Genomic DNA, 16,094 nt, shown 5'->3' on the forward strand with positions numbered 1-16,094 from the left:
GTGCAATACGAAAGACGATATTTTGAGGAATGTCACATTGGTAATATGTCCATACAATGGAAGTTAATGGGGGTCAGTGTTGTTTGGTTGCCAACGTTCTTCGAAATATCTTCTTCTGTTATTCTGTCTATTTAATTGCCATCAGAACAGAGTGTTACTGTATTAGTTTTGGTGAAAAGTCGTTTAGGAATGTTTGGATTGTGAAACATCTGTGCTGATCTGTCTGGCAGAAGGATTCAAGAATATAGGTCACTCTCGAAATTATTTCTGCTTTTTCTTTCTCTCGATGGTTTCTCTCTCTCTTTCTCTCTCTCTCTGTCTCTCTGTCTCTCTCAGCTCAGGGTGTTATACATTTATGCAAAGACACAGATGCACACACGCACTAGCATCTTCTGACACATAAAAACACAAAGTCCAAAACACAGTCATGCACACACACACATTGCAAAGTTGAAAGAGGTCGACTGTTGCTGTGACAACCTTGTCGCTCGGCACCACTGTTTCTCATGCTGCAGTTCTGCATGCAGCTTCAACGAGCCTGCCACCCCCACAACACGCACTCATTTCATCAAGACCCAGAGGGAGGGACAGCGAGCAAGAAAGAGAGTTCCCCTCGCTCCGTCACTCGCACTTCCTGTGTTTCGCATCTTGCGGCCCCTGCAGTTGACAACCGACGGGGCCCTTCAATGATGTAGGAGCCGCTTGTGCAAACAGCTGGTCAATTAGCAGCACCTTGCAGACGGCGAGAGGCCATGACAACTGTTTCCATGGAGCGGCGACCAAACCTCGTCATTATGCAGCGGAGACTAGCTAAAGATAAACCTGTGAAAAACACAAGGGCGGCTCGTATCGCCCCAGGGACCGACATTGTTTGACAGCGGCCCCGAGCTTCGCTTCTTATTGTGAGAAGTAGTTCTTACTAGCCTGTTGTTGCGGGATCATTCGCACTAGTGGCTAAACAAAACAAGAACTTTTGTGGAAAAACAGTATGTCTGCGTCTGTTGCCCACCCCTAACGTACACGCACATATAGACACCAAAACACACACATAAACACAGACACTCCGTCTCCATGTCATTACCTCCCGCTCGTTCCGCTGTTGCCATGGAAACAGCTGTTCTTTTCTGACTGAAGGTAATAAGTTGAAAGTAGTTGAAGAGAGTTCGTTCTGATGTCATCTGAACATGGGCACATGTAAGCCCATGTACGGGCATCCTGGACGTTCCATTCAAAGCCGTCAGAGGCACCGATTCAGATATCCAGCGATGGCAGTGAAGGGCTGTTTAGACACAGTATGAATCCTTGCAGACGGTGATTTTTACAGCGAAAACAGCATGCAATATTGATTTGTTTTTGTTGCTTTCTGTCTTCGTGATGATATATACACAGTCCTCACCCGGGAGCGCTTATATCTCTACACTTTTGCATTCAAATGAAGCCGTATCTGCATTGAGCTAATTTGTATTATTTTTGAAGCATTATATGATGGTTGACAGAGATTCATTGGCTGATGTCAGACCGTTTTGACCTCATTTGCACCTTGCGTTTGCTCTTATTGAACTACTATCTTATGTACTGCAAAGCCTGTTTATCTTTGGCCATTGACCACCTTATGTCACCTGAAAGAAAGGAAAATTATATCTTTTTAAGATATGTTGTTTTTGCCAGTGAGAAGAAATTACACGGTTGCTTGAATCTTGTGCTTCTCAGATTTTTCTTTTAATAAAAGTCCATAATATTTCATATTATTTATCAATATAATACCAAATGTATCTCCTCTTAATGAAACAGTTCTCCCAAATATGACTCATATCATATCATCCAAGATGTATATGATTTTCGTTGGAGATTAATAATTTCATATTAAAATGCTGGCACATATATAGAGCTATATGGCAAAGCTCAAGAAAGCACATTCATCCATCAGTAAATTAATCGAAATAACTCCAGTGGGTTCATAAATGTCTTCGGAAGCTAAACCAAACATTTGTGAGAGAAAACAATAACAAATAATATTCATCAATATATGTTCTTTTTGCCATGTGGACCCCCATATAGGAAGATAATACAACAGCATTTAATATAAAAGTATAAGTTTGTGTTTAACTTAAGTCATAAACAGCTGGATGGCATGAAGGTGAATTATGAGAGATTGTTTTAGTTTTTTGGGTAAACTATTCAATTTTATGTCAGGAGAAATCTTACTGATCTCTCAAACTGGGATAATATTGATTGTTTTATAATACATATACCATACAATATACTTAGTTGTGTTTCATATATTTCAACAACTCTTATTTGTTTCCTTTCCATTCCTTTTAAGAAACAAAAAAATGCATTTTTTAAGATTGACGTTGTAAGAACAACACCTAGACAAGAAAATGTTCCTCTGGGACTACTCTATAGCACAAATGCATAAAATTGATACCACCACATTGTAATATGGAGGCGTGCACACAAACACACTTGCGCTGAATGAGCTTATATAGCGGCTCATAAATAGTGACAGGGAATGCCCTTCACTCTTCTGCCCTTGAATCTGAGCCGAACCGCTCATTGAGAGGCATCATGGTAATGCAGGAATACTCTTCTGATAAACACTGTTTGAAGGAAGCTGTCATGCTGTTTTCTTCCTCTCACTCTGTCTCTATCTCTTTTCCAGTGGTGTGTCACCATGTTTACATCGTCGTCTCGCTGTTACATCTTCCTTCCCCGTTCATTATATTTATTTAAGAGTATCAGACTAACCAAACAAGGTTACCATTGATGACAGAGCAGTCAGTTTTAAGATAGACATCATTCGTGAAAAAGGGAGAGGTCAAGGAGAGGATTTTATAAACTAGTCAAATTAAACATTTCATGTCAGATTAATTGAATTTGCACCTTCCATAACCTTCCATAGTAGAGTATATGCATTTCCATGAATGCATTTTTATGTTTGACATATATATTGGTTGACCACTAATGGTTACTTCAAGACACACGTATTTGTAAATAATTCAAGCTAGCGACATCTTATGCTTGTAAATCTCACTGGAAACGTTACCTCATATGGCTATTTATAAATACATCTTCTGTTGTTTCATTTACACCATGCCAACCACTTGTACTGATATGGGCATCATAATTATATTTATTGTCAGACTAATATTGTTTGGGTGAATTACTAAATATCCGTTGGTCAGAGAGAAATCTATTGATGATGTTTTCTGTGGGTATTAACCTCTATGGCCTCCGTTTATTGATGCTTTTTTCATTGTGTAATTTGTACACATGTAAATGTAACCTGTGACGTTGTTGTTGTATTGCCGCAGATTTTAATCTGTTGTGGCGTCCTTTAATGAACTGAAATGAATGTTAGGCTTTGAGAATTTAGTACTGTTTAATATTCAGCAGAATGTTAAGAATTTGAATGGCAATAAACTACGTTGTTACTCTAGCCAGCTAAGCTACAAGATCATTATGTAATAGTTTTGCTATTGAAAATTAGCTAACTACCACAGTACATTAAAGCTATTTTAACAAAAGTCAGATGATACCCTGATAGCACGCATACATCTGAGAGACGTCTATTTGATGCCTGCATTTATATCTGCAAGACATTTTTAAATTGTTTGCTCATCCGCCACACATCTCTAAGTGGTTTCCTGTCAGATGTCATAGAGACGTCTAGAAGATGTTTATGATTAAAAATGTTTGTAAAACTGCCTTTTGTAAGATGTTTGTCAGATTTTTTTACACAGCAGATGTTTTCCAGATCTTTGGCAGACATCTTAATATTGTTTAATTGTGCACTTATAGCATATGTACAGCATGAAACATCTAAATTATGTTAATATTTTACAATGAATACAACTAGCAAATAAAGTCACAGCGTGTCATCTTATCTGATTAATACATACTTATTGGAAATTAACTGATTCACTAAAATGCTACCTATGAGGTGTGAGTCTACAAATAAAGACTCATTTTCTCTGTTGTTAAATTGATTTGGGGAAAATAGATAAATGTAGACCACTTCAGAAGTCGTAAACAATGCTGGTCCAGAAGAACTTGTTTCTGTTTTTTAACGCTACACAAACGTTCAAACAAAATGAAAAAATGTATTACCGAATCAAATTGGTAAAGAAATATCTTTATAATATATTCAATTTCTAAAAAATTATAATATTAGATCAATAATTACTCAAACAGGAACTGCTTCTGGACCAGTGTTTTCAACTTGTGAAATAGTGCTTCTCAAACGTTTATGTTGTAAGGCCATCACTTTGTGACCCCCAAATAAACACTTGTAATCTTAAACTAAGAATTTTAATTAAACCAAAAACATATTCAGTTATACAATGCTGGAACATCAATTCTTTGGTTGGTGGTCTTATTTTCTGATGTTAAATAGCATAAAATCTATATAAAATAAAATCATAAAATTCCCCCTGGATCCATCTTGGGGCCCCCCGTTTGGAAACAGCTGGTATATAATAGCCACACTGCTAGTTAAGGGGGAATGTAGCTTGCAACTGGAAAAGCCTTCAAGCTAATAGTGTTGCTAGCATTTGTAGCTAATGTTAATTTAGTTACTCTTCAGCACTGTAAACAGAGGTCTTGCGCGTCGGACTTCAGTTATAAATACTGTAGGTGGTTAACAGTTATGGCCCCGGATCAATGAATGCAGATATTTTGTTATAAAAAAGCTGGGGAGTGAAATCGAAGGTAGCCTACTGCATGCAGTTATAGAAATGGCTTCGTAAACTCTGGCCTGTTGTCACCAATGAATGGTCGCAGGTAGTCACAGTTGTCCACGCACTTGTGGTTTCTAGTGCGTCTTGCAGCGCTTTACACCCTTTAATGGCTTGACCTGTTTTAGTGTGTGGTTTTGGGCTGAGTCATCCAGTGTTTCCTGCCTGTAGCCTCTTTGTCTGTCTCGTTCCAAGTGGCCATCCTTAACGTAATCACTTTTGTTTGAAACATCATGACAAATTGACAACAGTTTCATGTCAAAGCACGACACAGTTTCATAAGGATCATAAAATAGCTGCGTCGTGATTGAATTTCATACTCAATGCCATCTAGTATTCAGACTATAGACTGTAGCTCACAGAATCTGTATTTTTTAAGTTTTCAGCTGTTGGGTCCACTCTGATGCAGGTCTGTGATGTAATTCTGTGCCATAAACTCGCGAGCAACCTACAGAGGCAGCATTTTTTGCTGCATAATTTTAACTACTTCCCAACTCAATCCAAGAATGCATTGCGATATATCAAAATCCAAAATAAAAGAAGAATTTCAATTGAAACGTGTCCATATAATAGGATATTTTATAGCATTTTTTGAAAAAACCTGTTTATTTATGCCAGTTTTATTGTAGTTTATCGAGTTTGCTCGTCCACAGTTACTGTCCACATGAGGGTCCATCACAAGACAGCTGTCAATGTAGGCAATGGGCACCAAACAAGCCCACTAGGTTTAGGAACTTCTGGAGTCCTTTACATAATCATGCTGTCTTTAACCTCCTTCTTTCTAATCAATCGTTTTGTTTGAATGCTGTTTAGGAAACACTGATCCTTTCAGGTTTCTCTGTGGGAGACACGGATCAATACTTTCCTTCAGGGTTGACATGGAGGAGGCAGTCATATAAGACACATTATTGCATGGCTCAGTGGAATTCTCGATTCCGATTGGCCAAAACTACCCAAACCGCTTCGAGTCTGGTTTCGACATATAGGTTTTTGTTATTATGGGTGACTGATTGTACATACCCCCTTATGATGAGCAAACTTTATGGAAAACTGTATCCCACAATGCTTTGCAACTCAAAATATTCTGCTTGGTTAAAGCAATTAAAGCAATGCTGTTATATTTCTGGAGCATAATTATTTTTGTAATTTCAGTTGTGATCTGTACATTTTGCATGCTTGTACTTTATTTGCTGAATAAGGCCCCAAGTTTATCATTTCAAAGAGATATCGGAATGTAGCACAGTGCACTCTTGGTGAGTTGTGGGGATTTTAATAGCAGGCCTGGTACGAGCGTCTTTGTCTTGTTCATCTTCAATCCTGAGCAATGGAGCAGGAACTTTATGTGGGGCTTTCATCAAAAATGCATGGTGATCAGAAGGAGCAGTCGGCTCTGCTCGAGGAAGACGTCAGCTCGGAGATGGAGAGCTGAGGGACACTTTAACCGATGCCGAGTGTGATGGCTCTATTACACATCTGTGCAGAGACACTCAGATGCTTTCTGAGTCACAAGCCTTGATTGTTTTTACGATGTGGAACTAATGCGGATTGAAGCTGAATTACATGGATTTTAATTATTATTTTCATCTGACAATGTGAAGGGCCTTTTGACGTTTCGGTGAACAAATCTGACTATACAAGACCCGCGAAACCGTGAGAAAGTCTTTAAGTGTTTGCTGAGGTATGGCTCGTGAAGGTTTATAGACCCAGAGGATTTATAATTGAAAGTAATATGTGTTTTTGGCTTTAAAATGAAGTTTAATGGGTGGTTCCTTGAATCACTTTAGATTTAGAATTTTCTTCAGAGTTAGGTAGGGTTGTGTTGTCATATATTGATGTTATCCGTGAAAAATGAAAAGTATTAATCATTCACTCATGCTCGTGACATTTCAAACGTTTACCTTTTTTCCGCACAATACAAAAGAAGATATTTTGAAGAATGCTGGTAATCGAACAACATCGGCCCCTTTTGACTTCTATTGTAGGGACAAATATATTCTTTTGTGCTTCACATTAAGGAATTGTTATTGACATGGGGGTGAATAAATGTAAATTTAGAAAGGTAACTTCTCCCTTTTATGCGTCATGTTGCTAGTCAACCATAAACAGCATAGGGTATAGTGTAAGATCTGATATTTGTGTTTGTGTACGTTATAAATGGTTTAAAATATATACTATTATAAGTATTATTAGTATTAAAACAATAAGCACATTGAGGCTGTGGGTTGCAGTGATTTTATCATGGTTAAGGAGATGCACTGCTTTGCATCTGGGCTAAGTACTCCCATGCTTAAAGAACTGTTAAGATAACCTGTCATAGTTTAATGCAACCTTAACAGGTTCTCCTTATCATCACCCTTTTTAATACCTTTTAAGAGTGCAATCATAGTTTCATTTAAGTTAAATCTTCTATTGGCCATTAGCTGTCCCCTCTTGACCATCGAAATACACAATTCAAAACACTCAATCTCGCATTACAGTGGTGGTCCGAGCCAGAGCTCATTACGACCAATAGAGGGTCTAATTAAACCACGCACTGTGAGAGCAAGCATCTGGTCTTCCCAGAAGCCCTCAGGATTTCACAGATCGAGGGTCCAAGCCCTCCGTTCTGGACTCTTCCCCTCATCAGAGCCCCAACCCTGTAGGTTCACGGCATGCTGGCTGTTATCTGAACTCTATATTAAAGGGATAGTTCAGCCAAAAATAAAAGTTCTCAGATTCTGTTGCTTTTCTTTTTACACAAAATGAGAAGGAAGACCATGGCTGTCAAACTTTCTAAAGGCACACTGTTATGGTAGCATTGACGTGGTCAGCTAAGAACAGAATTTTTGGTCCTTTATTACAAAAAAAACGTTTTAGGTAGAGTCAGTCCTTAATTCCAGACCTTTATTGCTTTCTTTCATCTCCCTGACGCAAAAGAAGATATTTTGTAGAACGTTGAAAACCGAACTCCATTGGACCCCATTGACTTCCATTGTATGGATGCGCGACCAAACATTTCTCGAAATATCTCCTTTTCTGTTCAACTTCATTATACTGAACAATAAACAAGTTTTGAATGGTATGAGGGTGCAAAAATGATGACAAAACTTTTATTGGGTGAACTATCGCTTTAACAGCTCATTTCAAAATCTCAAGCATAAAGTAAAACGATAAAATGTATTGCGTATCTTATGAAAATGTACAACTTACACGGCATTCATTTGATCACCTTATGCATTTCCTGGGAATGGAATCAAACCCATGACCTTGAGGTTATGGACTACAGTTCACGAACGCATGTAAAACAAATACTTGAAGAAATGCAGTAGTTCTTGCTAGAAGATGATGCTGTAAACTGCTGAGATGAGGTCAGCGGAGGTCATTTACAAATACGTTTAAACCTGATCAGATTATCTCATTGTCATTGTGCACGGGCTGGCATACACATCTCCCGTCTGTTTGTTGCTGTGCTAAGCTCGTGTTGATATTTTGGTCCCATGTGATACTCGTGGTAGTGGAGACAGTTGGCCTATCTAGCATGTGTGACTCTAGTACTGCGTGCTGACAGATGGAACCCTATCGGCCCTCTTTACTATAGCTTTGTTTCAGTGAATCACACCTCTTAAAAGACGGGACATCCCTGTCAGAGATTTCCACACCTCCATTTTCCACTTTGGGTCCTCTTTCCTTTTCTCGCCCTCTCTCTTTCTTTCCATCTGTCCCCAAGGAACGCCTCAAAATAGCAGCCTAAAGAAAAGTGGGTCAGGCATCATCATGGGTTCCTAGGGTGTTGTAGAGGTTGGGCTGTGCGCTAAGTGAACGCAGCACAATGAAAAAAGGGGCGGAGAATATCGAACCCGGGATATATTGACAGATGGGACTGTCTTTGTACCTTGATTTGTTTTGTTTGTTTTGTTGATTTTGCATTCTATGGTTTGTTGGTCTATTATTCTTCGTCTCATTCTTTCTCTTTTGTCTGGCTTGGACGCCTTGGTTCATTAGCATGGATAAACCCACTTTCTGTAACTGATTCTTTTATGACATTTGTTGTTAGTGTACAAATTTTGTATTGATTTATATACTATATATACTGTGTGTGTAACAAACAAGAGAACATGAAACATATGACATCAGGGACTCATGCTATAAATTAATATAAATCAAATAAATGCAAATGCATGAAATAAATAACAGCCAAATAAAATAAATATTAACAAACTAAAGAGTAAAATAAAATAAATATTTTCAATTTCATGTTTCAATATTTTTCACAACATACGACAAATAATTTAAAAATAGCACGCATACAAATACCACTAACAAGCGAATTCTGATTGGTCGAGAGGACATATCGCAATTAGGCTAAAAACAGGTTCGACACTTATAGCGTTTTAGAAAGAAACTGCATCTTGAAGAAGATTTTAAACAAGGAAATATAGCGATTTGGCATGAAACATTGATGGAGCAGTGAATAGGTTTAGTACACAGCAAAATGGCATTACAAACTCATTTTTTTAATTTGCCTTTTAATGCGTTTTGGAAAAGAGCTCTTCATATATACATAGGTAATTTAGAAAAAAAACTAACAATAAAGATAAATCCCTCTTATGTTATGTTATGTGAATATTAAAAATATTAAATAATATATTATAAATAGTTTATTTTCTACATTTTTGCTGTCAGGCTATACGACACATACAGTATATATGTCAACTACCCACATATTACAAGGTTAGGAATCTCTTGAGGATAAATAAATAATGACATGTTTGAATTCTTTGCTTTAGTTGATTTAATTTCAAGACAAAAATGTTAATTAACAAGCTTATGTAACTTATGTTTCAGGCAGCTCCCACAGGGCAAACCACCTGCCTTCCCCCTAAACAATTATCATCAAGCACCGAAACTGTGTAAATCTGCTTCGGAAACGCTGTTAATTAGTTTTACAATCCCCCTCCAAACCAGGGTTCCGCATCACAGACACAAAGCTTGTCTGGATGGAGACAGGTTTTTTCCATATGTTTATAGTGTCTGGAAATATACCCTCCGGTCGATTGCAAAACAGCTCCCTTTTCAATAACGATACTTGTTTCTAAACTTTCTGAAAATGCAAAAGCCGTCGCATCCACCCAGGAGCTGTGCAGAACTATAATTTGTCAGGGTTCCTTCTCTGCTAGGCAAGGCCTAATGTCATTTTTCACAACCACACCTGCACCTTCTGAAGTCTCCAACATCACCAACCTGATTTCTACTATATAGCCCTGCTGATGTGGCAAGTTTTCATATCGCTTGTGAATTATGTTATTCAAAAGTCTGTTTATTGTTATTAAAAATAATGCTGAATAGTGTCCAGTATTATGTGAGTTAAAATAAACGCATTTCAGTTTGTCGCATGAGTGTATTAACAATGGGAACGCATTATAATGCAAAGGATTGTGGGATACATCACTGTTTATGCCGCGTGTGAGTGGGCTCTGAAAGTTTTCTCTTTCCTTGCAGGATTTAAGTGTCCTGTATGCTCCAAATCAGTGGCATCCAATGAGATGGAGGTTCACTTCATTATGTGTCTGAGCAAGCCACGCCTCTCCTACAACGGTAAGCCGTGCCTTCACACGTCCCACCCATTTTATTACAGTTAATGTGTAGCCGGATAATTTAGGATGGCACTTTTGGGGAAATTGTTGGATCATTTCATCAGTTATCCCAAAGCAAAATATTTGGCTATTTCATATATTTCACCGTTGTCCTGACAACAAGTTTTCCACTCCGATGTCCTTCGCTTCTCACATAATCGAATCATTTCAACCTAAGTCAATACATCATTTCTGTTTATTTATTAATACTAATATAAAAGAGAGGGATAACGTACTGTAAATGCACAGCAACAAGCTTTCGAACATTAAAAACTAATTTTAAATTGAAATTAAGAAACCACTGAACTTTTCGATCGGCCAGTCGTGTGGAGTTTCACGGGAAGACAGCACACATGTCAGTTGCATAAGTCTGCCTGTGACAGCTGTGGTGGATAGAGGTCTGGTGCTTATGGCTGAATGACAGATACCTGACTGAAAGACAGCTGTCGAACTCTGCTTGAGTTAAAGGTGACCCGCGGTGACACGCACATACTTAAAGGAAATCAAAATGATACTGAGAATAATGGATGACCAACATCCTATTTCATAGTATACGTCATTTTACATCAGTATATCTGTGTTTTATTTATTTTCGCTCTTGTTTGTGGGCCAGCTGAAACACCAGAACACACTGCAGCTAATCTTATTTCCCACAATGCACTTTGTCCCATTGTGAGCCGAGACTAGTGACCGCCACACGTCAGCAGATCTGCTCACTGTAAAAATTCACTGTGTGAAAGCAGTACGTAAACTCTGCTGGCCTTTTCACACTCCGGTTTGTGCCCACCAGCCGTCCACTTGTGTTGAACTCTTATCCACCCAGTTTGTATTGATTCAGGCATACTGACACTAACAAACAAACATGTACATTTAGAAAAGATGATAATACAAAAGTATAAGATGCAAGATGCATAAGATTGCGTGTTCACTTTGTAGTGTACACATTAGCAATAAATATGCTGCAGTAAAACAATTTATAGAGTAGTAAGTAATTCAATAAATGTATTAAGCTTTCTTTTTTTCAATGTTAGGTAACTATATGTTAAATATGAACATATATTTAGCTCATCTTGAATAAAATTTCCCTCTGGCATTGAAAATAAATTGTGTAGCAGAAGTGTGATTCTGGCCTCTAACATTCTATCTCCTGTTTCTCTCTCTTATCCACCCCCTCCCTATCTGAGAGCTAAATATAACAGCAGGTATTAAAATATCATCATGCATAGTCCTGGATTGGAACAGATACACTGGTCAGCTCGCATGGGCCATCTCAGAGGACGATATACAGTACACATGCACATACAAAACTGCTATCAGAGTAATAATCTTACCATTTCTAGGGCTGTACTGAAAAGGCCCTGACAAACATGTATGGTTATCGAGTGGCTCTCAACCAGTAACTCTAGTCACCTCCGAAAAGGCCAAGCTGGCAATTTATCACACACACACAAACACACCTGTCCATTTCTGTAAACCAGCATAACTCCTCTTAGCTGTTGAAGTCACAGGCCATAAGAGGATAAGAGGCTCAAGTGCGGGATGGCCAACTTCTCTGTTGTTGTCCAGGGATGTTTGTCGGGGCCGGCGTCTGGAAAATCACAGCGGCACGAGGATATTTTCAAGGGGGTTGAATACTGGGGCCTGTTTGTGTCGCCTCAGCTAAGCTGATTTGTATTTGAAGCATATGTTTGCCGTCTGTCCTCAGTTCATTGTTCCCTTCCTCTCTCTTCTTGCTTTCTACCCCATGTCATTCTCTTTCCTTCCATCACATTCTCTTAAAACAGCAATCTATCTCTTCCTTTGTCTTCGCCCTCCATTTAAACAAGGTCGGTGCACCATGCAAACTTGGGCCCATCCAGGTTTTGCTGAATTACAAATGCTCTCTTCTGCCGATTTACAAATCCTCTGGGTTGCCAGATTGATGTTAGTTACAATTTCCTGCTAAATGTAGTAACAAAGGCATTTATAGCACATTTTATTGCCCGCAAGCGCTGCAGCTGCTGTTAATCTGACAAAAGTTTAAGACGCAAGCTGCTAATTTTGTTTAAAATAAAGCAGGTATGTAAAAAGTTTTAAAAGTTTCTCCTTAACTCACCCTAATTCGAAAAAGCTAAACCTGGTTCGATTCGCAGTAAATTTCAGTTTGACATTATTTAATTTAAAGGTCCAGTGTTTCATTTCTGGAGGATCTATTGACAGAAACGCAATATAATATACTGTAAATAATGAAGTTTTATGTTTTTATTAGAATGCACTATTTCTTTCTACATACACTGTGGATCATCTTGCATGGAATTCACCATGTTGTTCCCACAGCAGTTTCCAAGTATCATGAAAATAATCTGCCGTTTAATTAATTATTTTACTATTGTTTTTGTGCATTTTCTGCTAAAAAATATGAATATTAAATTAAATAATAAAACAAAAAATATAAATGTCATATTATTAATCATATATTTTTTTATTATTATTGTTTATGTAGGCCTACAATATAATATAAATACAATTTTATAAAATTCAAATAAATGTAAAAAAATATATCATATAAAAACATATACATGTATTTACAGATTTCTCTGATACACAGTGTAATATAAAACAAATATATAGATAAATAAATAAATACAATTTTTATTTGCAAAAGCAGATAGCACAGTTTTTATTCTGATCATGTTTTTATTATTTAAATTATTATTACTTAATCAAAACAACTGCAGTTTGATTGATATTACTTAAAATGCACCAGAAAAAAAAAACATTTTGTATCGAAAACTCTTCGATAAACTCTTTAAAAACTAATATTGACGCATAAATGCAAATAAATAATAATAGTAATAATAAATACTAGTTGATTTTACAAAATTGCAGGAAGACGAACAAATTTGTGACACATCTTTTAGGCATTTTTGCACTTCAGTAAGTTGACACATATCCTGAAGCATTCTGGGAAAGTGGGTTAACCCTCAATCAGGATTCTGCGTTTGCACAAACTCTTTTATCCTTTCATGATTCTCTAACCTTCTGTCAGTATCTTCTGTATCACACTGCTCACCTTTAGACACAAAAACACACAGTAATGTACAGGTGTTTCCAGGGGAAGCTGCACACATTACAGAAGAGGATGTGAGCTTCACTTTCTGGCACATTTCCTGTGAATGCCCCACAAAGAACATTTAATGGAAACTTAAACGTGCAGTTGGAGAGGCCGTTAGTTTGTGTGTAGGTTTGGCTTTACTTCTACATTTATTTTAATTAATTTTAAATCAAATTGTACATTTACTTTATAATGTTAAAATAATAAAAAATACACTATATAAACAGACACTGAAATTTGCATTGGTCTGTAGGGTCATTAATGGACCGTATCACGTAATGCTTGAAATCGAATAGGTTTGTGTAAAAGAATGAGGTTGGGACGGTCATTTACATTTTGCCTTTATGCATTTGCTTTTATCCAAAGCATCTTGTGCATTCAATCTAGCTTTTTATCAGTATGCGTGTATGTAGGGTTCAAACCCATGACCTTTTGTACTGCTAATGAAATGCTCAATCATCTTTATTGCGAAAAATGCATTCTCACTTATAAAGCTTCTCAGATCTATGTGTGTGTATGTGTTTGAGTCATTACGCTGGTATTTTTATGCAAGTCTGATCATGCTAGTTGTTTCCCTTAAGCTGTTATCAGACGATGAGTTCACACCTCCACCTAGTCTGTGTACAATAACACACATCCCAGTACGAGTAACCATCTTTATCAACTATCTTTAACCACTCTTAATTTTAATGAACTAAGTGTCTTATATGAGTGTGAAACAGAGAAAGAAGACTATTTGCATCATTCACTAACTTCTGCCCCCTGCTGGCAAACAAGACGTCCAATTCCAAAACACTGTTTAAAGGGATGATTCACCGAAAAATAAAACAACATCTGTCATCATTCTTTCACCATCATCTCCTTCAAAACCTGTATGACTTATCTGCTTCTGTGGAACACGAAAGTTATTTTGAGAAATCAATGTCTGAGTGGTTTTGTGTTCATTGGTTCCCAGCGTTCTTCAAAATATCTTCTTATGTGTTCTGCAGAAGAAAGAAAGTCATGCAGGTTTGGAATGACATGAGGGCATTTCAATGATTAAATCGTTTTCATTTTGGGGTAAACTATCTCTTTAAATCTGCAATGGCAAGCATCTCATCCAGACAACAGAAATAGGTTGTGACATGTCGGTATTGCAGATGTACATATGAATATTATAGACAAATGTATTGTGACAAGCAGCCTTGAGGTTTTAATATAGGCTTTGAATATGTAATGAATGAGAGAGACTGCATAAATAGTTTAGTTTGAAACATACTATAGACCTGCGAATAAAGATAGGAGCCATGTCAAACAGCAAAGGGTGACGCATTTTATTTAAACCGAAGTGCAAAAAGGACACTGTAGGTCTGGGATCGGGTTATTAATGATTCGTAAATAAAACAAACAATAAATTGACTTCTAAAGCCAATGTATTGTATATTCAATTAATTTAATATAATATATTTCAATTGTTTCGACAACTTTGTTCTCAGCGTATGCAATTAATCTGATGAATCATTCAGCATATCATCACATAATACATTCCATTAAATTGTTAAATGATTGACAGCAGCTAGTTACATAACTGAGTGATGATGCATGAAGCTGAATATGTTTCGCGGTCGATACGAGTGTGAAAATGTGTGTGTGTTTATTGCAGATGATGTATTGTCAAGAGATGCGGGAGAGTGTGTAATATGTCTTGAGGAACTACAACAAGGCGACACCATTGCTAGACTCCCGTGCCTCTGTATTTATCACAAAAGGTGAGCACCATCGAATCAAATGTTTATTTTATAATTGAGGAATTCGTATTAAAATATGTTCATGTTGAGCCAACACCATTAACCAAATAACGCTTTTAATTTGCCAGAGATAATGTTAATGAGGGATAGTTCACCCAAAAAACACCCTGTCATCACACCCTCATGTTATTCAAAACTATTTCTTCCGTGGGACAGAACAGAAGATATTTGGAGAAATGTTGCAGTGGTTTTGTGTCCATACGGTGGAAGTCAATTGGGACCGGTGTTGTTTGGTTACCAACATTCTTCAAAATATCTTCTTTTGTGTTCTGCCGACGAAATAAACTGATGAGGGTGATGAGCATAAAGATTTACATCAAACCACAGACACTTTCGATTGAAAAACTGGCTTTGTATTCTGACATTTAATATGTTGAAGCACGATCAAACTAATTGCTCATGTCTTAGTCACGCATTGCGTTCTAACCGGGCGTAACGTAAAAAGGCGTCATCTCTTCCATGTAATTCTGAACGTTTGTCTAACCCAGCTGCAGCCGTGACAGGCAACAAGACGTTTTGTCAGTCGACTAGCTTCTGTCGCTTGGGATAGCTCCACCTACCGTAAAATCTGATTGGCCTAGAATGCTGCCCCAGATTACTAAACGAGTACACATGTTGTGATTTGCTTTTTCTTTCGGACAAATTATGCTAGAAATTCATTTCACATGTCATGTGATAATATTTTTAACATTTTTCTATAAAGAGGTTCGTCTTTTTGAGAGACAACTGACATTAAAATGAAAACAAATATTCTTCTTTTCATTAGCTGTATAGACTCCTGGTTTGAGATTAATCGCTCCTGCCCTGAACATCCCTCAGACTGACCGTCATCTACTTCTGCTACCACTGAGAAAAGGTAAACACA

The 16,094-nt window shown here is 37.4% G+C and overlaps 1 protein-coding gene across 2 annotated transcripts in view; it reads left to right on the forward strand.

Moving 5' to 3' along the window:
- The window catches only part of znrf1 (zinc and ring finger 1), a 30,882-nt gene that overhangs the window by 12,291 nt on the left and 2,497 nt on the right, over positions 1–16,094 (forward strand). For both annotated transcript variants that reach the window (XM_056739956.1, XM_056739955.1), the window contains 3 exons: positions 10,215–10,310; positions 15,085–15,190; positions 15,996–16,085. In XM_056739956.1, coding sequence (XP_056595934.1) covers positions 10,215–10,310; positions 15,085–15,190; positions 15,996–16,053 — 260 coding nt within the window. In that variant the 3' untranslated portion in view covers positions 16,054–16,085. The remainder of the gene's footprint in view (positions 1–10,214; positions 10,311–15,084; positions 15,191–15,995; positions 16,086–16,094) is intronic.

The sequence above is a fragment of the Triplophysa dalaica genome, chromosome 24 (assembly GCF_015846415.1).
Source record: "Triplophysa dalaica isolate WHDGS20190420 chromosome 24, ASM1584641v1, whole genome shotgun sequence".
In the NCBI taxonomy this organism is placed as follows: Eukaryota; Metazoa; Chordata; class Actinopteri; order Cypriniformes; family Nemacheilidae; genus Triplophysa; species Triplophysa dalaica.